This window comes from Chrysemys picta, chromosome 6, assembly GCF_011386835.1.
Source record: "Chrysemys picta bellii isolate R12L10 chromosome 6, ASM1138683v2, whole genome shotgun sequence".
In the NCBI taxonomy this organism is placed as follows: Eukaryota; Metazoa; Chordata; order Testudines; family Emydidae; genus Chrysemys; species Chrysemys picta.
Genome location: NC_088796.1, coordinates 1,761,892 through 1,785,257, shown reverse-complemented (window position 1 = coordinate 1,785,257; position 23,366 = coordinate 1,761,892). Strand labels below are relative to the sequence as shown.

Here is a 23,366-nt window from a genome sequence, read left to right as displayed (position 1 = left end):
GCTGGGCGATGAGCTGTTCTTTGGTGAGCCTCCCAATGCGCAGCCGCCTCTGCTTGCACAGCTCCACCAGGTCGCTCTTAAGCCGCTTGGCATACATCTTCCTGCTGGCCACTCACCGGCCTGTGTGCTCACAGCTCCCCACAGTTCCCAGGGGGACCCCTAGTGTGCCAGCCCTTCTCGAGGTCACCACCTCTCTGCCAGGGTCGAGCTGCAGACTCCTCCGCCCCTGGGACCACTCGCTGCGATCCCACGGGGGACCCTGTTACTGCAAAAGTCCTTCTCGCTGGTCACACACTCCCAGGGGTAATAACCGTCTCTCTCCCACTCTTCAGCAGGCCTGGTCCCCGTCAATCCCCCTTCGTTTTACTGCTCCCCAGTCACTTACTGCAGGAAGCGCCGTCTACGGGGTGCAGTAGATCCCACCGCTGCCACCAGTTGTCACGGAGTATTGGGGAACTCAGGGCCCTGCACCCCCGGCTTCCTGCGATTCACCATGACTCTCAGCCAGCCAGTAAAGCAGAAGGTTTATTTGGATGACAGGAATACAGTCCAAGACAGGTCTTGCAGGCACAGACAACAGGGCCCCCCTCAGTTAGGTCCAGCTTGGGGTCCCAGGGCATGCCAGCCCACCCCCTTGGGGGGGGGGGGGGTCAGAGCCATCTCTGCCTCCCAGCCATCTCTCCAGCCTCCTTCCAGCCTGCTTCCAGCACTCTGCCTTCAGCGACCCCTCCCACAGCCTTTGTTCAGTTTCCCGGGCCCCGGAGTCATCTGACCTCCAACCCCCTCCTGGGTTCTCCTGTTACAAGCTCAGGTATGTTCCCTTGGGCCGGCTCCCATCCCCCGATGCAGACCATCCTAGTCACACTCCCCTGTCAGCATTCACACACCCCAGCAAGAACAGTCCCAGTTCGTCACACTGCAGCACAGCTGGGCAAGGGAGGCTGTCTCGGCCCGTGCAGCGTGGCTGGGCCCTGGTGGCTCTAGAGCAGGGGTAGGCAACCTCTGGCACGGGTGCCGAAGGCGGCACGCGAGCTGATTTTCAGTGGCACTCACACTGCCTGGGTCCTGGCCACCGGTCCGGGGAGCTCTGCATTTTAATTTAATTTTAAATGAAGCTTCTTAAACATTTTAAAAACCTTATTTACTTTACATACAATAGTTTAGTTATATATTATAGACTTATAGAAAGAGACCTTCTAAAAACGTTACAATGTCTGACTGGCACACGACACCTTAACTCAGAGTGAATAAATGAAGACTCGGCGCACCACTTCTGAGAGGCTGCCGACCCTGCTCTAGATCCAAACAGCCTGTGTAGCGTAGCCCGGCTGGGCCCTGAAACTGGCCTGTACCTGCCAGCCAGCCCCACTCCATCGCCCCAGCCCTCCTCGTGCGGGCAGTCTCCTGCAGCTCCATGTTCTCAGGGCGCTGGGGCTCCCGACAGCCTGGCCACAGGCGATGCTAGTGCCGCAGGGAGTTCTGAGTGCTGGGATCCCCTGCTCAATTCCCCCACGTCTCCTGTCTGCCCTCTCCTCAGGCCGGTTCTCCTCTCCCGAGACACATACAGCAGTTTCACTACCTGCTGTGGCCAGACCACGGGGTCCCCAGCAACGCGGCCCGGCTCCTGCAGCTGGTGGAGATGGTGAATGAGAGGGTGTCGGAGGCGCCTGCCGGCCCCGTGCTCGTGCACTGCAGGTACTGGGCAGAAAGGGCTGGGGGGGGGGAGGGGGGACAGGCCCAGGGCCCGGCGAGCGCCTCACTCCCTTCCCATGTCCCCAGTGCAGGGATCGGCCGCACAGGCACCTTCATCGCCCTGGACTTCCTCCTGAAGATGGCGCGGGCCGAGGGCAGCGTGGATGTCTTCCGCTGCGTGCAGAGGCTGCGGGAGCAGCGGGTCAGCATGGTGCAGACAAAGGTGAGGAGCTGAGCTGGGTGCCCAGGGCCACCGATGGGGCCACCTGAGCAGGTGTTTGCTGCCCGCCCGGCCCATAGTGCTCAGTTCAAAGGGCAGGTACTTTCAGGGTACCACCCCCTGGCCGCTGACCTCAGCTCCTGGGTCCTGGGGTCAGGCCAGTTACTCCCCCCCCCCCCCCCCCCCCCCCCCGCATGGATTTGGCCCTGCAAAGCCAGCCCGGCCACGCGCCATGAGGCCCAGATGCAGGGAGCCAGCACTGAAGCTGCCCAGAGACTAGATTTTGGGATGCTGTCTCTGAGGGGAGGTCTGAGTCCCGGGGTGCTGGCAGAACCCCCATGCTGGGATCTGAGAGCACCTGGACAGGTCCCCGGCTCCCACAGGTGCTCCTGGGATGGGAACCCTCACACATGTGCCTGCAGGGAACTGATCACCCGGCTGGGGCTAGGGGCTGGGGGATTGTCTCCTTCCTCTGGAGCATGAGATGAGCCTGTCCCACAGGTCACCGGGGGCTCAGATCTGCTGGTTCGGCTCCCTGGAGGGGGTGTGGCTGCGGATGGGGCTCCCCCCAAGAGAAATGTGCCAGGAGTCTGTTCCTTGGTTTGAGAGTGCCTGGTGTAGGGGTGGGTCTCCAGCCTGCCCTCAGGGTGCAGTTGATAGCACGTGGTATCTGGGCTCCCCCCAGCACGTGGCATCACCGTTTGGCCCCATGTGCCGGCCCCCTGCTGCGGGCTGGGCTATGGGGCCAACGCCTGTGTTCCCCTCTCCAGGAGCAGTACATCTTCCTCTACGAGGTGCTCCTGGAGGGGCTGCTGTGCGGGAACACCGGGGTCCTGGCGGAGAGCGCCCCCAGCCACGTCAGCCGCCTACGCCAGCCCGACGCCCAGACGCAGATCAACGGGTTCTCGCGGGAGTTCAAGGTACCTGTGGGAGGAACCACGGGGTGGGTCCAGGGGTGGGACTCTGCCTTCTCCCCTGGGCCAGGAAAGCAGGGAGCTGGGAGCCAGGGCTTCTGGGTCCTACTCCCTGGGCTGCCCTCAACTTGCTTTGTGACATTGGACAAGTCACCACCCATTTGTGCCTTAGTGCTCAGTGTCGTCTAGGAGCAGCGTTTCCCAGGCTGTGGGGACGTGTCAGGTGCTCCGTGTCGTCTGGGTGCAGCGTTTCCCGGGCCGTGGAGATGTGTCAGGTCCTTGGTGTTGTCTGGGAGCAGCGTTTTACCGGGACATGGGGACACGTCAGGTGCTCGGTGTTGTCTGGGAGCAGCGTTTTACCGGGACATGGGGACGCGTCAGGTGCTCGGTGTTGTCTGGGAGCAGCGTTTCTCGGGTCGTGGGGACATGTCAGGTGCTCGGTGTCGTCTGGGAGAAGCGTTTCCTGGCCCATGGGGACGTGTCAGGTGCTCCATGTCATCTGGGAGCAGCGTTTCCCAGGCTGTGGGGACGTGTCAGGTCCTCGGTGTCGTTTGGGAGCAGCGTTTCCCGGGACGTGGGGATGTGTCAGGTGCTCCGTGCCGTCTGGGAGCAACGTTTCCCAGGCCGTGGGGACGTGTCAGGTGCTCCATGTCGTCTAGGAGCAGCGTTTTACCGGGACGTAGGGATGTGTCAGGTGCTCGGTGTCATCTGGGAGCAGCGTTTTAGGGACCGTAGGGACGTGTCAGGTGCTCGGTATCGTCTGGGAGCAGCGTTTCCCGGGCCGTGGGGACATGTCAGGTGCTCCGTGTTGTGTGGGAGCAGCATTTGTTGGGACGTAGGGATGTGTCAGGTGCTCAGTGTCATCTGGGAGCAGCGTTTTATCGGGACGTAGGGAGGTGTCAAGTGCTCTGTGTCATCTGGGAGCAGCGTTTCCCAGGCTGTGGGGACATGTCAGTTTCTCGGTGTTGTCTGGGAGCAGCGTTTCCCGGGATGTGGGGACATGTCAGGTGTTCTGTGTCATCTGGAAACAGCGTTTCCCAGGCTGTGGGGACTTGTAAGGTACTCGGTGTTGTCTGGGAGCAGCGTTTCCTGGGCTGTGGGGACACGTCAGGTGCTCAGTGTCATGTGGGAGCAGCGTTTCCTGGGCTGTGGGGACACGTCAGGTGCTCAGTGTCGTGTGGGAGCAGCGTTTTACCGGGTCGTGGGGACGTGTCAGGTGCTCAGGGTCCCAGGCTGTTGTTTATTACAAGGATCCTGCAGTGGGATTGGCGCTGACGCAGTGGAATCCAGTTCTGCCCGAGATGGACCCACCCTGCACTTCTCTGGGCTGCCTGGGGGCAGCTGTGTGCAGTGCGGAGGGGCCACTCTGGCAGTCCCTCTCCTGGCCCCTGGAGACGTGGGTGGGATCTGCTCCGTGGCATGAGCCCAGCGGTGGCTGAGGTGCGGCGTGGAGGCGGGCTGTGGGCATGGCGCTATCGGGTCTGGGGTGGGAGCAGGGAGCCGCGGCTGGGACCTGACTCTGCTCCACCCTCCCGCCCTGCAGGCCTTGCAGAAGTTTTCCGAACTCTCCACGCTCTCCCCATGCAAGGAGGCCCAGCAGCCCAGCAACCAGCCCAAGAACCGCAAGCCGGCGATCCTGCCAGGTAACACGGCGGGGCCGGGCCTAGCCTGGGGCGACTGGGTGGGCACCATGCCCTGGGACGCCTCAGGGACCTGGCTTTCCCGAGGCCCTGGCAGGGGTCTGTGGAGACTCGCTGCCGAGGGAGTGCCCTGCCTCTCAGCCCTCCCTGCCCCTGTCCCCAGCTGGAGAGCTCCCAGCCAGTGCTGCGCCAAGGGCCCCGGCCCAGGAGGGTTTTATTCTCTGTCCAAATCCCTCTGTCCTGTGTTCATGGCCTAGCCCCGCCCGGCATCCACCAGCTGGTACCCCCGCCCCGTGCCGCCAGCACCCCCCGAGCGCCGAGGGCCGGGACACTGGAAACGGAAGGGGTCTGCTCCCCCGCTGGGCCAGGCGCCAGGCACAGGCTGTGAGCTCTGGGGGGCTGGGCGCAGCTGCACGTGGCACTTGTCGGCCCAGGCCGGGGGCTCGCGCCCGTGTGAGGGGCTTGGGTACAGACAGCCTGGCTCAGACACGACCTCTCTCCTTCCATCCCCTCCCAGCGGATTGCAGCCGCCCCATCCTGATGTCCTCCCTGAAAGCGGACGGCTCGCCTGGCTACATCAACGCGGTCTTTGTCAGCGTAAGGCTGCCTCTGTCCCGAGCGTGGGCGCGAGCACCGAGCCCAGGAGCTCCCCAGCCCTTGGGTCTGTTTGCCAGGGCGTGGTCTGCTCCCGCTGGCAGTGCCCAGCGAGGGGGCTTCCGAGCACCAGTCTGCCCTGGGGACTCCCCCAGACACCGGCCTCAGACCAGGAGATGGTCCCCGAGGATCAGCCTCGGTTCCCTGTGCCACATCCCCTCCCCCACTCCCCCCAGACCAGCTGTGCCGCATCCCCTCCCCCACTCCCCCCCAGACCAGCTGTGCCGCGTCCCCTCTCCCACTCCCCCCCAGACCAGCTGTGCCGCGTCCCGTCCCCCCTCCTCCTCCACAGCTCAGGTGTGCTGCGTCCCCTCCCCCACTCTCCCATAGCCCAGCTGTGCCGTGTCCCCCCCCCCCACAGCCCAGCTGTGCCGCGTCCCCTCCCCCACTCCCCCCCAGACCAGCTGTGCCGCGTCCCCTCTCCCACTCCCCCCCAGACCAGCTGTGCCGCGGCCCCTCTCCCACTCCCCCCCAGACCAGCTGTGCCGCGGCCCCTCCCCCCTCCTCCTCCACAGCTCAGGTGTGCTGCGTCCCCTCCCCCACTCTCCCATAGCCCAGCTGTGCCGTGTCCCCTCCCCCCCCCACAGCCCAGCTGTGCCGCGTCCCCTCCCCCACTCCCCCCCAGACCAGCTGTGCCGCGTCCCCTCCCCCACTCTCTCATAGCCCAACTGTGCTGCGTCCCCTCCCCCTCCGCCAGACACCCAGCTGTGCCGTATCCCCTCCTCCCTCCCCCCCAGCCCAGCTGTGCCACATCCCTCCCCTCCCCTCCCCCCACAGCCCAGCTGTGCCACATCCCCTCCCCCACAGCCCAGCTGTGACGCTTCCCCTTCCCCCTCCTCCCCCACAGCCCAGCTGTGCTGCATCCCCCCCTTTGCCCTTGGCTTGCTGGAGCGGCCCTGCCCCGCAGGGTGAGCCCTGTCGCTGTGTCGGGGCTGGGGACCCTGGCGGCTCCGGCTGGGGGCAGGAGGGACCCAGAGCCTGAAGCTGGGCTGGGGGGAGATGGTCCGGGGCAGTAGCTCAGCCTGTGTGTGGGCCACGCTTCCGCTCAGCAGAGCCCCGGCTGCTCCCCTCCATGGCAGGGCTGGCGGGTGAAGGCTCTGGGTGGTGCCCGAAGCAGGGGCGATGGCTGGTGGCTCTCACTGGCTCCGTCTGTCTTGCAGACGTACGTGGAAGAAGACAACATCATCGTCACCCAGCTGCCGCTCAGGGAGACGCTGGTGGATTTCTGGGCCCTGCTCTGGGACTACACCTGCACCGCACTGGTCATGCTGAACCGCCTCGAGGAGCTGGACCAGGTGAGCCCTGAGCCATCTCCCGAGCCCTGCGCCATCTCCCCTGCCCGCACGGGGCCTTCCCGGGCTCTGCCAGCCCTGGGGCATGAGCAGCTCGCAGCAGGGCCCTGGCACACCCTCCTGAGGCTCGGGGTGGCCCGCTGCGGGCTCGTAGCACAAACGGGGGGTGGAGGAGAACCCCCACCTCCCCTCCTCACCACGGTGACGGGGTTTCCGTCCCAGCCACGGGGCTGTCTGCCCACGCTGTAACCCCCAGAGCTGCCTTTCTCACTCCCGGGGGGACAGAGCCTCCGGCGGAGCCGCCCGGCCAGGCCAGGCAGCGGCGGGTGCTAGGGATGCCTGGGTGCCTCCAGGGGGGTGGGTGCATTCGTGTGTGGAGTGGGGCTGGGGGCGGCGTCTGTCTGTCTGTGGGGCTTTGCAGCTTACTCCTCTTACCATCACACACTGGCACCCTCTGCAGAGAGACTGGGGCTACGCCGCGTGTCCGTGCGTCGGGCGGCTGCAGCCTCCCAGTTCAGGGGGGTGCTGTGCCACCTCCCGCTCTGCTCCCCCCGCCGGCAGGGTGCCTGGCATGGAGTGTGGGGGGACACAAGGCCCTGCACCCCCGGCTTCCTGCGATTCACCATGACTCTCAGCCAGCCAGTAAAGCAGAAGGTTTATTTAGACGACAGGAATACAGTCCAAGACAGGTCTTGCAGGCACAGACAACAGGACCCCCCCAGTTAGGTCCATCTTGGGGTCCCAGGGGCACCACAGCCTGTTGGGGAGGTCAGAGCCCCGTCTGCCTCCCAGCCATTCCACCAGCCAGCTCCTGACCAACCTCAACTCCCTCCAGTGTCTCTCACCCCTCCTTCCCCGGCTCTTCCCCCAGCCTTTGTCCAGTTTCCCGGGCAAAGGTGTCACCTGGCTCCAGCCCCCTCCTGGGTTCTCACGTTACATGCTCAGGTATCTTCCCTCAAGGCCAGTCTCCCATCCCCAATGCAGACCGTCCCAGCCAAACTCCCCTGCAACCTTCCCCGGCCAACTCCCCACTCAGCATTCAAAGACCACATTAAGAACAGTCCCAGTTCGTCACAGCCTGGCATGGAGCTGCGGACCGGGCACCCCTGTCCTAGCAGCGGCAGCCCAGGCTCCCCCACCCCATCCATCGCCTGTTCTGCAGCTCCCTGGTACTGCTTCCCCGCTGCCCTGCGTAACCCGAGTCCCTCCCGGCTTGCCCAGGGCGTCTGCCAGGTGCAGTCCCAGCCGGTGGAGTGGGACTCAGGGGCTGGCTGAGAGACAGGCGATGCAGGCCTGGGGGTGCTCATCTTGGCTGGATTGCTGGGGGCGCAGTTGCACGCGTGGACCCTGGCGCCAGTGGTTCCCGTAGCGGTATGAGTGTACATGCGTGAGGACACTAGGTGCGTGTGCCCTGTCTCTGGCCGGGCCAGTGTGTGGGCACGCGAGGGGGTGGGGGATGCTTTGTACATCAGAACACTGCTATGAACGCTTCCCGTGTGCTGGCGTTAGGTCTGTGTCTGTGCGTGTGCATGGTTCCGTGTATGCCCCGTGAGCACACGTCTGTAAGCAGGCCCGTGTGTGGGGTCTGAGTGGTTCCTGTACGTGCTGGCATTAGGCGTGTGACTGCGTATGCATGGTTCTGTGTGTACCCTGTGAGCACACGTCTGTGAGCAGGTCCGTGTGTTCACTCCCCAGACATACCTGGCGTTCTGGCCTGCGCACGGAGAGGCCTCTTACGGCCGTTTCCACGTCAAGCTGATCTCGGAGGAGCCGGGAGTTGGCTTCACCATCCGCACACTCGCTGTAACCAACAGGCAACAGGTAGGCCCTGCCCCAGAGTGGGGTGCCTGGGATGGTCCTGGGTCTTCCTCTGAGGTCAGCCCTCAGGGCCCTGCCCCCCAGGAGAGCCGTGGGTGGCCCTGCAGGGCTCCCAGTTCAACAGAGACCCAGCTCAGAGCTAAGATTCAGGGCTAACTACTGATCCAACCACAGAGATCAGAGCCGCTATCGCTGCCCTGAGAGGGTGACCCTCGCCTGGCCAGGGCCCTGGGGGACTCCAGGTGGGACCCTCGGAGCAGGGCTGGGCCCTCGCCCGCCTAGAGGGCGATTACTCTCCCCCAGAGGATGGGTCTGTGCGCGGGGAGGGTGTTGGTGAGTCCGGCTGCCTTTCAGAACCGTCCTCTGCGAAAGGCAGCCCGGCAGCCAGGCTGGAGAGAAGGCAGGGCCCCCACGGTGTCCTGACTTCCATCTGTCCTGCTCTACTCAGCCGCGTGAGGCCTCGGCTGCCGTCCTGTGCCCAAGCCTGGGCGCCCCACGCTTTGGGAAAGGGGGGCAAGCTGGCGAGAGGCCAGAGGAGAGCAACACAAAGGAGAGACGGTTGAGAAAACCTGGCTGGTGGGGGGAAGGTTCAAAGAACAGGGCACGTTCAGGGTTGGGGAAAGAAGACGGCCTGGGGGGACCTGAGAACAGTTTTCAGATGCTAAGGGCTGTTCCACAGAGGATGGGGATCAAGTGTTCTCCGTGGCCATGGAGGTAGGACAGGAAGTGGTGGGCGTAATCTGCAGCAAGGGAGCTGTCCGTTAGCGACTAGGAAAAACTTTCTGACTCTCAGGGTAGTTCAGCTCTGGAAGAGGCGCCCAGGGGAGGTTGTGGGATCCCCGTCACTGGAGGGTCCTAGGCCAGGTTGGACAAACCCCTGTCAGGGCTGGTGTAGGGTTCCTTGGCCCTGCCTCCACGCAGGGGGCTGGACTTGGTCTCTCGAGGTCCCTTCCAGCCCCGCATTTCCCAGAGTTGGGTTTGTGGCTCTGGGGGGCCGGAGCCAGGCTGTTCGGAGACGCAGGCTGTCACCATTGGGACGGTCGCTCCCCCAGGTTTGCGTGAGGGTCTGGCACGACCTAGGGCCCTGTCCCTGTCCCATAGCTCGTCCTCGGGCTGGGAGCCAATGGCTGAGCTTGTGGAAGGGTCTGATGGCAAGTAGCCCCCCCCCCCGCCCCGGGGCTGCCCCCTTTCTGCCGTGAGCCTTCCCTGAATCTCCCCCCGGCCTCGCGCGAGGGTTTCTTCTCTGCCCGAGGCTGACTCTGCTGCGGTTCCTCCCTCCTCACTAGCCTAAGAAGGCCGCGCTGGAGATCAGGTTGTGGCAAGTAGACGACTGGCCCATGCAGCAGCAGCTCCCCCCACGCCCTGCTACCATCATCAGCCTGCTGGGGGAGGTGGAGCGGAGCCAGCGGACAAGCCAGGACAGCCACGTGCTCGTCACTTGCTGGTGAGTGAGGGCTCTGGGCCGGGCAGCCCTGGCGCGATAGCCGGCCCGTGGTCCCGGCTGTGACAATGCGGTTCTGGCGGAACCCAACTGAGAGTGCCAACTCAGGACAAATTGCTTAAACAGGGCAGTTACAGCCCAAGGCTGGGGTTTTTTCCACCTCTAAGGCAAACCAAACCAGCCAGACTAGGAGAACTTCGGTCTCACCCCACTGGCTAACCGCAAGTCTCTCAAGCAATCTCCTTAGACACTCCAGTTTCCCAGTATTACCACCAGTGCCACACGTTATGGGGACAAATGGTTATAAAAACCAATACCCCAGTAAAAGAAAAAGGTTCCCCTGATCCCAAAGGACCAAGCCCCAGACCCAGGTCAATATACAAATCAGATCTTTCCCACAAATCACGCTGTTGCCAATCCTTTAGAATCTAAAATCTAAAGGTTTATTCATAAAAGGAAAAAGATAGAGATGAGAGTTAGAATTGGTTAAATGGAATCAATTACATACAGTAATGGCAAAGTTCTTGGTTCAGGCTTGCAGCAGCGATGGAATAAACTGCAGGTTCAAATCAAGTCTCTGGAATACATCCCCCGCTGGGATGGGTCCTCAGTCCTTTGTTCAAAGCTTCAGCTTGTAGCAAAGTTTCTCCAGAGGTATGAAGCAGGATTGAAGACCAGATGGAGATGAGGCATCAGCCTTATATAGTCTTTTCCAGGTGTAAGAACACCTCTTTGTTCTTACTGTGGAAAATTACAGCAAAATGGAGTCTGGAGTCACATGGGCCAGTCCCTGCATACTTTGCTGAGTTACAAGGCGTATCTGCCTTCTCTCAATGGGTCCATTGTATAGCTGATGGTCCTTAATGGGCCATCAAGCAGACTAGGCAGAGCTAATCTCAGCTTGTCTGGGATGTCACCCAGCAGCATAGCATAAATTTGCCATACAGACAGTATAGAGCCAATATTCATAACTTCAATTACCAAAACTGATACACACATATAGACAGCATAATCATAACCAGTAAACCATAACCTTGTCCTAGACACCCCATTTGACCCCCTTTATACAAGATTTGGGTGCCACTACAGGACCTTGGTTGCAACAATGATCTATATGGTCCCAGTTTATGTCAATAACGTCACACCCCCAACGCAAAATTGATGCAGGAAGGGATGACCCAAACATCACTGACTGCATCCCAAGAGCTCCCCATCCTGGGTTCTGTCTCACTGCAGCTAGTATTGGGTTAGAAGCCATACCCGTGTATAACAGAAATGGTTTATCAAAATCATGTTCAACCACATGATTGAACCTCTTTACAAACCCAAGGTAAAACTTAGTTAGAACAATAGTGGATTGGATCTGCTCTGGCAGCATCGTCCCTGTATGTCTCATGTGATCTTTCCAAGAGCTACAGAAAACCGCTACTTTATCCATACCAGCTCGGGCAAATGTTTGGAACCCAATTAACATCGAATAAATGCAGATATTAATGTTCTTCATAGTACAGGAATCTTGGCATTTAGCCATGAAAGCAATATGGTAGTGTGCCTCAGTCTTCCTTTTCATACAGCACATTAGGTCTGGAATGTCTTTTCCCCTGTGAAAAGTTCCCATATTGTTTATAGGCATTGCCTGTGAAACCCCAGTGTAACAAGGCCTTTTAACATAACGTGTGTTTTCATGTATTCCTTTTAACATGTTCAAGGGATTCTCCCAAAGATTAGGCACATTGTACATTTTTACAGTTTGTGGCAATAGCAACACATTCATTACAAAATTTAGCAATAACAACAAGTTCATTGCAAGTGTCCATCTACAGTCATGTTTGTCATGCCACCCCTTTGGCTCAATACCATTGGAGTTTGGGCATTTTAGGGTTAACCTGTGGCTTCCCTTTGCAAAATTCAGTTTTCTCTTTCCTCCTTGTCCTGCAGGATCAAACCCTGATTTCTCTTGCTTAACAGAATTCATTGGCTGATGGGGTGGGCCCTCTGTGCTAACAGCTATTAGCAAGTCCTTCCCCTCCCAGCCAGGCAAGTAATTTGCACTACCCCAGACCAGAGCCAGCCCACCAGTTTTCATATTCGTAACTGCTATCATTTCCAAGGCTGGACTCTGTCTTAAAGAGATACCACACAAATCCAAAGAGTCTGCGGGTGAGAGTTTGCTTGCTCTCCCCCGCATGCTCAAGCATTTAGCCGTAAAACTGCTCTGCTCTGACACCTCAGTAACCAAATCTGTCCTCAAACCCTGAAGCACAGACTGCTCATCTAAAGAATCAGAAAGGAGACATTCCTGTTCCAACCCCATTGTCTCCCCAACAAGTTGGCCCCACACAGCCACTTGGTTGTAGGGATGCCTCAGTTCCTTAACAACTTTTACCTCCTCTGAGACCTTCTCAAAGCTACCCACACTGGATCTTTTAAAAGGACAGTCAGTGGATCCATTCACAACAGACAATTTTTGGCTGCTAGGAACTGAAACTTCCTTGATTAAATCACTCTCACACCCTTCAATTGCAGGGAACTGCTTGCACCGAGTACCATGAGGATTCCTTTCCCCTGGAGCTTTTCTAAGCAGCAATTCACCCCTCACAGAAATTCTGCCCTTACCCTCTTCACCTAGGGCTTGCTCTAAAGGCACACTTTCCTGAGCAACAACAGACTCTGTCTGGGTCTTACTTACATTCAGGATCACCTTTGGCCCATCAGGCAGATCTCTACACAATCCCCTTTCAGGCGAACCCATAGACTTCCTAGATAAAAGGTTAGAAATATTTCCCTTCTCTTTGCCACACACAAGCTTAGGAATTTTTTCCTTTTTGCTACAAGTTGTTAAACTGTCCGTAGGTAACACAACCAAATTACCTTTCTGCTCTCCTTGTGCCCTGGCTAGGGTATCACCCTGGTCAGACAGAGTTGCTACATCCTTTTCCAACCACACATGAGCAACAGGCAAAATACAAGCACCAGAATTGTCTGATCTCTGGGATTTAGCTAAGACACTAATTGGATGCAACCTAGTTACGGTGCCATTCTCCCCAGCAGATGCAAACTTAGGACCATTCCCTTCCTGGGCTTTAGTTGAATCCAGAACCAACTCTGAGACAACTAAATTACTCTCAACCATCACAGGCCGAAAGGCACCTTCTGTCTGCTCCACAGACAAAAAAGAGTTGGAGACGCATTTTCCTTTACTAGACATACGGTTTGGGATTTCATTTCCCTTGTCCCAGCACACCGGGCTGTTCACAGACAACTGCTTGGAGACTGGGGTAGCTTCCTCCATAGGCAAGTCAATACCCCTGACAGACACAGGCACATTTCCTTCATTGTCACTATTCTTTGCACAGGAAACAGGTAAGGTATAGGGACACTCATCTTCCACTCTCCTTGCCTTCCCAAACTGCTGACTAGATAAAGCCATCAGCTCACAAGACTGCCTAGGCTCATCCAAAATCTCCTTGTTCTCCTCTCCCTTCGCTTGATCTAATTCCAGATTTACTTCTGAGACATTAGATAGATATTCAGAAACTTCATTCACAGCCAAACAGCTACTTTCCAAAGACAAACTTTTGGAGAAACCCTCCATAGGCACAACCTTAGGATCAATCCTCTCTTGTGCCTGGTTTGTATTAACTTGACTGACCATAGACTTAATATCATTTCCAATCATAATATCCTTAGGGATTATGTCTTTTACTCCCACAACCATGGTGCCCTCCAATCCCTTCCATTTCAGGTGGATTGTAGCCAAAGGCACCCTGACAAAATACTTAGATAAGGCTACAACAGTTACATCTTCACCTGGCAAATAATCTTCCTTCCTGACAAGACTTGCTTTAACCAAAGTGATATCTGCTGCGGTGTCCCTCCATGCCATACACCTCACTCCATTCACTTCTGCACTGCTAATAAACTCTGCGTTATTTCCCCCATATTTAGCTTTAATGTGAGTTTTAAGGTCAAATTCTTCAGAGACCACAGAAACAGCATTTGCACACAGGGCACCAATGCTGGGCTCTGTGTGGCTTGCCTGTGAGTTTACAACAACAGGGTTAGCATTGGCCGTGGCATTTGGGGTTGCTGGTTTTGGGCTGCCCTTCAATGTCGGGCAGTCTGGTCTCATGTGGCCCAGGATACCACAGTGATAGCATGTAACCTGTTCCATCCTGGGATGTGAGTTCCTACCCTCCGGGCCCCCTTGAACTCCTTTAGAAGAGTCAGGTTTATTTTTAAATCCTTCCCTCCTCTTGAACTGGGGAGAATGGTGATCAGTTTTCCCCGGGGTTTTACACCCTTCTCGAGCCCTGTTTTGGGTATGGGCATCCGCAATCTCTGCTGCCCGTAGGACTGACTCAGGGTCCCTGTCACACACAGCTGCTCTCACATTGTCAGGCACAATGTCTAAGAACTGTTCCAAAGTTATTAAATCCAGCAGTTTTTCAAAACTCCCATGCGCCTTGGCTCCCATAACCCACTTTTTAACAAAACCCATCAGCTTATGAGCACATTCTACAAAAGTACAATCCTTAGACATTTTAAACTCTCTAAACTTAACTCTGTAAGATTCAGGAGTAACCTTGAACCGCCTTAACACAGAATCCTTAAACCGCTCATAATCTAAGGCTTCTTGTTCCCCCAAGTCATTAAACACCTCCCTGGCTTTTCCAGTCAGTCTGGTCAGCAGGACAGGCATTCACTGACCCTCAGGGATCTGGTACAGATTGCAGAGGCGTTCAAAGGTAGACAAAAACTCCTCTATATCTTCAGTATCATTGTAAATGGGACACATCCTTTCCCAGTTTTTCTCATGGCGGGGGGGAAGTGGAGTACCAGGTGGGGATGATTTTCTCCGCTCTTCCATTACTTGGAGCTGAAGTCTGGCCGTCTCCTGTTCCATCTTGTGAGTCTCCTGCTCAGCAGCGAGCAGCTCTAGACGTCCCTTCCGAGCTCTCTCTTCTCTCTCAGCAGCCTCCTTCTTTCTTTGATCGGCTTCCTTCTCTAATTCTGCTATTTTTTGCTTCTCCAGCAATTGAAGATCTGCTAGTTTCTGTTCATGCTCAAATTGCAGTTTACTTGTTGCCTTTTGCATCCTAATCTTTTCTGCATCTTCTGTAGCCTCAGGTAAGGGCTGTGCTCTTGCCCCCTGATCCCTGGCTATTAGCAGATCTCTCAGTTCTTGATTTGTAGCTTTCTTTCTAAAACTTATCCTCTTTTCTGAACACAAATTTTCCAGGGCTTTTTTGCCAAGTCCCTCATATGCTCTTTGCTCAGCCATTGCAGCAGCTCTTTAACCAACAAAACTCTCAATCCCAAAATTCAAATTTGGACAGCGCGGGGTTCTGACCCAAAGCTTAATTGACCTGGTTCTGTGGATCCAAGCACGACTACGCCACTGTGACAATGCGGTTCTGGCGGAACCCAACTGAGAGTGCCAACTCAGGACAAATTGCTTAAACAGGGCAGTTACAGCCCAAGGCTGGGGTTTTTTCCACCTCTAAGGCAAACCAAACCAGCCAGACTAGGAGAACTTCGGTCTCACCCCACTGGCTAACCGCAAGTCTCTCAAGCAATCTCCTTAGACACTCCAGTTTCCCAGTATTACCACCAGTGCCACACGTTATGGGGACAAATGGTTATAAAAACCAATACCCCAGTAAAAGAAAAAGGTTCCCCTGATCCCAAAGGACCAAGCCCCAGACCCAGGTCAATATACAAATCAGATCTTTCCCACAAATCACGCTGTTGCCAATCCTTTAGAATCTAAAATCTAAAGGTTTATTCATAAAAGGAAAAAGATAGAGATGAGAGTTAGAATTGGTTAAATGGAATCAATTACATACAGTAATGGCAAAGTTCTTGGTTCAGGCTTGCAGCAGCGATGGAATAAACTGCAGGTTCAAATCAAGTCTCTGGAATACATCCCCCGCTGGGATGGGTCCTCAGTCCTTTGTTCAAAGCTTCAGCTTGTAGCAAAGTTTCTCCAGAGGTATGAAGCAGGATTGAAGACCAGATGGAGATGAGGCATCAGCCTTATATAGTCTTTTCCAGGTGTAAGAACACCTCTTTGTTCTTACTGTGGAAAATTACAGCAAAATGGAGTCTGGAGTCACATGGGCCAGTCCCTGCATACTTTGCTGAGGTACAAGGCGTATCTGCCTTCTCTCAATGGGTCCATTGTATAGCTGATGGTCCTTAATGGGCCATCAAGCAGACTAGGCAGAGCTAATTTCAGCTTGTCTGGGATGTCACCCAGAAGCATAGCATAAGTTTGCCATACAGACAGTATAGAGCCAATATTCATAACTTCGACTACAAAACTGATACATACATATAGACAGCATAATCATAACCAGTAAACCATAACCTTGTCCTAGACACCCCATTTGACCCCCTTTATACAAGATTTGGGTGCCACTACAGGACCTTGGTTGCAACAATGATCTATACGGTCCCAGTTTATGTCAATAACGTCACACCGGCTCCAGCAGCACCCGGCGCGACAGGCTGTCTCTGCCCGGTGCGGAGCTGGAGCTCACTCCCATCCCTGCAGCAGAAGGTGGCTCAGCGCAGCGGGCGCTTGGCACAGACTCTCCCGGGTGGAGGCTGGCGTAGACTGGGACCGTCGATGGCTGGGGAACCAGCAGCAACCGCAGGCAGGGCCGGGTTCAATATCTGGGGGTCCCTTTCCATCGATACATCACAGAGCCGGCTCCAGCCAACACCCAGTGACCCAGAAAAATTACACCCCCCACCCCGGGCACCTCTGAGAGGCCAAACTCCCCCTCTCGCAAGCACAGAGTCTGAGTGTAGAAAGAAACTTGTAAAGAAAGGAGGGAAGTCACCCTGCGTTAATTAGGGAAAATGCCACAAGCAGGATTCAGAAACAAACTGTGAGCAGGACGCCCACCCAGAGTGCGTGGGGCAGAGCTTCCGCCTCGTGTTCTTCCGTCCTACAACCGACCGTTCCTTTTCTGTGCCCCCCTCTGCTCCCCCCACCGCTCCCCACTCACAGGGGGTGTCCTGGGTCAGTGAGGACCCAGGGCTCAGAGGCGCAGCTGGGTGAGTTCCCCTCCCACCCGGGGGAGAAGGCACCTGGCTTGCTCCGGCCTCTGAGCACTTTCTCTGTCCGGTCGCGCCGCCAGCCGCGGTTCCTCTCTGCTGGCTACCCTGCCAGCCACTCGTTCTGCTCACCACCGCACCAGCCACTTGGTCACCAGCTGACGGTCAGTCGCCTTCTGCTGCCACCTGCCGCTCTGCTGGGACCTTGGCACATCCGTCTCTCAGTGACTGACAGCTCTGTGCAGGCTGGGCAGAGACTGCCCCCTCTGGAGTGATTGCAACTCTCAGGGATTTTTAGCTCTTAGCAGGCAGGGCAGGAACCCAGTCCTACCACAACCGGTTCCAGCTCTGATTGGGCATTTAACATAACAAAAAGACTCCTAATGAAGCCTAGTTAGCTCTTTCTTTGAACAGTGGAGGGAACAGGTTATACCAGTCTACGGACCTTCAGGGAGAATCCACACCCGCTGGCTGGGACACCTGTCCCCACCCCTCTTCCTGTCACGGGGCTCTGGCATTCGAGCCCCTGGCTTAATGAGGTCCTTTCAGCTGAGGGCGACCCCCTCATTTGGGGCAGGTTAAGCACAGCCCTGCCCCCCTAGACTCCTACAATAAAGACAACAACATGGATAACGACGTTTCACTCCCCTGCAGTCAGTACTAAAGTGATTTGTAACCCAACACCAGCCAAAGGTGATCACTTTGAGCAACACACCTCTGTCTGCTGGTGTAACGATGCGGCCTCTGGCGGGACACTACTGAGAGTATCAATTCAGGACAAATTGCTCAGAGCAGGGCAGTCACAGCCCAAGGCTGGGGGTCCTTTGCACACCAAACCAGCCAAACAGAGAGGACTTCAGTTTTACCCCACTGGCTAACCACAAGTCACACAAGCAATTCCCTTAGACACTCCAGTTTCCCAGTATCACCACCAGTGCCACTTGTTATGGGGATGAATGGTTATGAAAACCAATACCCCAGTAAAATAAAAAAGGTTCTCCTGATCCCATAGGACCAAGTTCCAGACCCAGGTCAATATACAAATCAGATCTTACCCACAAATCACGCTACTGCCAATCCTTTAGAATCTAAAATCTAAAGGTTTATTCATAAAAAGAAAGAAATAGAGATGAGAGTTAGAATTGGTTAAATGGAATCAATTACCTACAGTAATGGCAAAGTTCTTGGTTCAGGCTTGTAGCAGTGATGGAATAAACTGTAGGTTTAAATCAAGTCTCTGGAACATCCCCAGCTGGGATGTGTCACGGAGTGTGGGGGGGACACAAGGCCCTGCACCCCCGGCTTCCTGTGATTCACCATGACTCTCAGCCAGCCAGTAAAGCAGAAGGTTTATTTAGACGACAGGAACACAGTCCAAGACAGGTCTTGCAGGCACAGACAACAGGATCCCCCTCAGTTAGGTCCATCTTGGGGTCCCAGGGCCCCACAGCCCCCTTGGGGGGTCAGAGCCCCGTCTGCCTCCCAGCCATTCCACCAGCCAGCTCCTGAAACTCTCCCTTCAGCGACCCCTCCCACAGCCTTTGTTCAGTTTCCCGGGCAGAGGTGTCACCTGGCCTCTAACCCCTTCCTGGGTTCTCATGTTACACGCTCAGATATCCTCCCTCTGCCAGTCTCCCATCCCCCAATGCAGACTATCCTATCACAGCTGGGTACCTAGGCAGAGCAGGTGTGTTCATGTAAATACAGTCTGGTCCTGAAGTCTGCCGCCGCCCCCCCCCCCCCCCGAGCTGTCAGGGGAGAATTCATTCAGATCCTGCTGACAGTTGATAGACCCTTGAGCCTCCAGGTCCTCGTCAGCTGGAACGGCCTCACTACAGCAGAGCCATCTCTGCCCCCTCCCCTGGGTCTCGCACCCAAACCGCCCAGCGCAGTGCCCCGGGCTGCCTTCTGCAAGCCCCCCCCCCCCCCCGACGGGTTGGTGGGAGCGTGCGGCTGCGAGAACCCCCGACTGACCGGCTGGCGGGAGCAGGCGGCTGCGAGAACCCCCGACTGACCGGCTGGCGGGAGCAGGCGGCTGCGAGAACCCGCGACTGACTGGCTGGCGGGAGCAGGCGGCTGCGAGCCCCCACGACTGACCGGCTGGTGGGAACATGCGGTTGCGAGCCCCCCCACGACTGACTGGCTGGTGGGAGCAGGTGGCTGCGAGCCCCCCCCCCCCGACTGATCGGCTGGCGGGAGCGTGCGGCTGCGAGCCCCCGACTGACCGGCTGGCGGGAGCAGGCGGACCGGACACCCCTGTCCGAGCTGCAGCAGCCCAGGCTGCCCCCCCCAGCCATAGCCCGGCTGCAGCTCCCTGGCGCACCAGCCCCGTAGAACAGCCCCGGGTCTGGCCGCTCGCAGCTCGGTGCCATTGGGCGACCCCTGGCCTGCGCCGATCTGCACTTCCCTTCTCCCCCGCAGGGACGGTGCCAGCCGCTGCGGACTCTTCTGTGCCGCCAGCTTCGTGTGCGAGCAGATCCGCAGCGAGGCGCTGCTGGACGTCTCGCAGGCGGTGAGAATGCTGAAGCGCCGGCGCCGGCAGATGATCAAGGACGTGGTAAGTGCCCCAGCCTGGCCCAGACAGGCCGGTGCTCCTGCTGCCAGCCCCAAGGCCGGGAGCCACGTCTCAGGCAGCGCCGGTGACTGCCCCAATCGCCCCGGGGACAGTCACACGATCAAAGGTCCTGGCGTCCCGGTGTCCCGTCCGCTGCTCTCAGTCCCTCCCTCCCTCCCCCGCTCCTTTGGCCCAGGCTGATTCCAGACCCCCAGAGAGGGAAACAAGCCCCAGCCCCAGCTGCCTCGGGGTGATGGGGGGAGTGAGACCTGCGGCCTCTGGGGATTGTGCTTCACGTCAGAGGCTACGGTGATGGGCTCCACTAGAGCCAAGACAGGCTCACGGGGGCTGCGGCCGGGGGCCGGGCTCCTGCCATGTCCAGCTCGGGGGGGCTGCGGCCGGGGGCCGGGCTCCTGCCATGTCTGGCTCGCGGGGCTGCGGCCGGGGGCCGGGCTCCTGCCATGTCTGGCTCGCGGGGCTGCGGCCGGGGGCCGGGCTCCTGATGGAGGCTGGGTTTCTGACCCTAGATCTGGTTGGGAGGACACACTCGCGCATGGCTCACTCAGGAGCTGCGAGACCCACAGCCGGCCCTGCACGCTGAGGGGTGAGAGCAGGGGCATGTGCGGGTGGGTCAGGGCCTGTCACCCGGGGGCTCACGTGCGGCTTCTCTCCCCAGGCGCAGTACACGTTCTGCTACGAGTTAGCCCTGAGCTACCTGGACTCAGTCAAAATCTATGGGAATTTCAAATAGAGGCGAGCAAGGGACCGTCTCGAGTCAGGACCTGCCACTGCTCCTGCTTCTCGTGGCACCTCCGTGCTGCTCTGTGCCCGGGCAGACGCCCTGTCCTGGGGAGCGAGCCGGGGCCACAGAACCTGGCAGAGACGAGGAGGGTCCTGGTGGTGCCGGCTGGGACGCTCTGCACTCCTGACGCTCCATACCCTGGAGCCCACACAGCTGGCTGAAGCAGACGATATCCTCTGGGATCATTTCCAGGGCGTGGGTTGATCCCAGACTTTGCCCAGCCAGGGACTTGGGCGGTAACTACCGCCGCTCACAGCAGGAGGGAGCCCTGGCCATGCCCACCAGGAAAACTCTCCCAGAGTCCCGGCTGCCACAACACGAGCTCTCCACTCCGGGCTCCGCCAGCCCTGTGCCTTCCCTCTGCAGGCTGGTCATTTACACGCCCTGCCCTGTTCCACTCCTGGACCTGATCCTGCGTCTCCTGGACCCCAGCAACACACACCGATCTGCTGCCCTGTGGAAACGGCGCCTCAGTGTAGCAGCTTCACCTCGGTTCAACCCACATTTTAGGTGCAGCCCAGCCTGTCGTCTTGTGAGCAAGGAGCACGGCCCAGTGCTGGGGCAGCACCTGTACCAAGGAAAACCCAATCCCCAAATTCCTGTTTGTCGCCTTATCGTCATGAGAACAGGAGTCCTGGTGGCACCTTAGAGACGAACACATTGATTTGGGCATAAGCTTTTGTGGGCTACAGCCCACTTCATGGGATGCATGGAATGGAACATATAGTAAGAAATATATATACATACAGAACATGGAAAGGTGGAAGATGCCCTACCGACTGTAAGAGGCAGACCAGTCCTCGCTTACAGACAGCCCCCCAACCTGAAGCAAATACTCACCAGCAACCACACACCACACAACAAAAACACCAACCCAGGAACCAAACCCTGCTACAAACCCCTGTTGCCAACTCTGGCCACATATCTATTCAAGCGACACCATCATAGGACCTAATCACATCAGTCACGCCATCAGGGGCTCGTTCACCTGCATATCTACCCATGTGATATGTGCCATCATGTGCCAGCAATGCCCCTCTGCCATGTACATTGGCCAAACCGGACAGTCCCTACATAAAAGAATAAATGGACACAAATCTGATATCAGGAACGGTAACATTCAAAAACCAGTAGGAGAACACTTCAACCTCTCTGGTCACTCAGTAACAGAGCTGAAGATGGCAATTTTGCAACAGAAAAGCTTCAAAAACAGACTCCAATGAGAAACTGCTGAACTGGAATTAATTTGCAAACTAGATACCATCAACTTGGGCTTGACTAGAGACTGGGAGTGGCTGGGTCATTACACAGATTGACTCTATTGCCCCATGTTAAGTATCCTCACACCTTCTTGTCAACTTCTGAAATGGGCCATCTTGATTATCACCACAAATGTTTTTTTTCTCCTGCTGATAATTGCTCATCTTAATTAATTAGCCTCTTAGAGTTGTTATGGCAACTTCCACCTTTTCATGTTCTGTATGTATATATATCTCCTCACTATATGTTCCATTTTATGCCTTCGATGAAGTGGGCTGTAGTCCACGAAAGCTTATGCTCAAATCAATGTGTTAGTCTCTAAGGTGCCACAAGGACTCCTGTTCTTTTTGCGGATACAGACTAACGCGGCTGCTACTCTGAAACTTCTCGTCATTAGTTATGGATTCTGTCAAAGCTCAGACACATTAACACGGTTCCAGGCTGCGCCGGGGACTACGGTTGCCCTTGTCTCCAAGGCCCTGCCCAGAGGGTGGCGCTGCCATTGAACAACTTGCTATAAATGGGACAAGTTTAAACATCAAAAGCAGCCGATTAAAGCGCAGTTTAAAGCTCTCTTGGGCCACGTTGCCTGGGCTCACCGGGCGAGCACACCCCCGGCTTGAGTTCAAATCCGACCTGGGTCTCGCCTGCACACGTCAACCTTCAGTTATTGCTGGGAACAAGCCAGAGAAACCCGAGCTCTGACCTGAAATCTCACTGCTCCTCCTTTGGCCTGTGACTCAGGGGGAGGGGAGGGCTGGGCATGGGGCTGGGCCGAGCATGTGCCCTTAGTCCTGTGACCCAGGGGGAGGGGAGGGCTGGGCAGTGCCGGCTCCAGGGTTTTGGCCGCCCCAAGCAGCCAATCCCCCCCCCCCCCCCAAAAAAGCCGCGATCGCAATCGTGATCTGTAGCGGCAATTCGGCGGGAGGTCCTTCACTCCGAGCCGGAGTGAGGGGCCGTCCACCGAATTGCCGCCGAATACCTGGACCTGCCGCCCCTCTCCCAAGCGGCCGCCCCAAGCACCTGCTTGAGAAGCTGGTGCCTGGAGCCAGCCCTGGGGCTGGGCACGGGGCTCGGCCGAGCATGTCCCCTTAGTTCTGTGACCCGGGGGGAGGGGAGGTCTGGGCATGGGGCTGGGCCGAGCATGTGCCCGTAGTCCTGTGACCCAGGGGGAGGGGAGGTCTGGGCACGGGGCTGGGCCGAGCATGTGCCCATAGTCCTGTGACCCAGGGGAGGGGAGGGCGTCAGCAAAGCTCAGAGATCTGCACAGTGCCAGCGGGGCTCTGGCCTGTCTGGGTCCGTGGGTGGAGGCAGCTCCGTGCTGGGCACTGACCAGCCGGCGTGCAGCTCTCAGCGCGCTGGTTCTCTGCTGCTCCGCTTGGTCCAGTGGAAGGTGTCGGTGGGCAACAAATCTCCTCACCGCGTCGTCTAGCCGGGAGGGTGAGCTCGTTCCCTGGGCTGTGGGTGAGAATTCGCCCAGCCCAGCACCGGGACCCCCCTTTCCAGCAATGTCTCGTAATGCTCCCAAGTTACACGCTGGGTCGCTGCTGAGATTCTTCGATGCTCAGTGAGCCAGGAGGTCCCTTCTAGAGCCAGGGAATCGTCTTTTCCCCTCCGGTGCAGAACAATTCCTGCCTCCTCTATTGTGCACCGGTCGCTGCGCGAGACACCAAACCCAGATCCCCTCTAGTTCCTACCCCCATTATGTCCAGTCCCTTTAATGTCACCCCCCGCCAGTGGGCACACGGGCCGGGGGAGGACCAAGAGCTGAGCCAGAGGGAGCGCTGGAGCGCTGGTTCACAAGCCAGCCCAATGAAGGGGTTGGGTGAATGGGGGGAGGGTTGGATTTCTTGGGGTAAGGGGCATTTGCCCCATTTGACCTTCACTTTTCTGGGTCTCACTGCAAGCTATTGGCAGGTGGTTTAACGCCCTGTGACAATGCGGTTCTGGCGGAACCCAACTGAGAGTGCCAACTCAGGACAAATTGCTCAAATAGGGCAGTTACAGCCCA

At 57.4% G+C, this 23,366-nt stretch overlaps 1 protein-coding gene across 3 annotated transcripts in view; it reads left to right on the top strand.

The window, feature by feature from the left end:
- LOC101946009 (receptor-type tyrosine-protein phosphatase kappa-like) overlaps window positions 1-21,928 on the top strand; it is a 134,553-nt gene extending 112,625 nt beyond the window's left edge. For all 3 annotated transcript variants that reach the window (XM_065598601.1, XM_065598600.1, XM_065598602.1), the window contains 10 exons: window positions 1,538-1,695; window positions 1,780-1,915; window positions 2,683-2,832; window positions 4,370-4,469; window positions 4,984-5,063; window positions 6,281-6,415; window positions 8,108-8,233; window positions 9,517-9,674; window positions 19,161-19,296; window positions 19,970-21,928. In XM_065598601.1, coding sequence (XP_065454673.1) covers window positions 1,538-1,695; window positions 1,780-1,915; window positions 2,683-2,832; window positions 4,370-4,469; window positions 4,984-5,063; window positions 6,281-6,415; window positions 8,108-8,233; window positions 9,517-9,674; window positions 19,161-19,296; window positions 19,970-20,044 — 1,254 coding nt within the window. In that variant the 3' untranslated portion in view covers window positions 20,045-21,928. The remainder of the gene's footprint in view (window positions 1-1,537; window positions 1,696-1,779; window positions 1,916-2,682; window positions 2,833-4,369; window positions 4,470-4,983; window positions 5,064-6,280; window positions 6,416-8,107; window positions 8,234-9,516; window positions 9,675-19,160; window positions 19,297-19,969) is intronic.
- The last annotated feature ends 1,438 nt before the right edge of the window (window positions 21,929-23,366 follow it).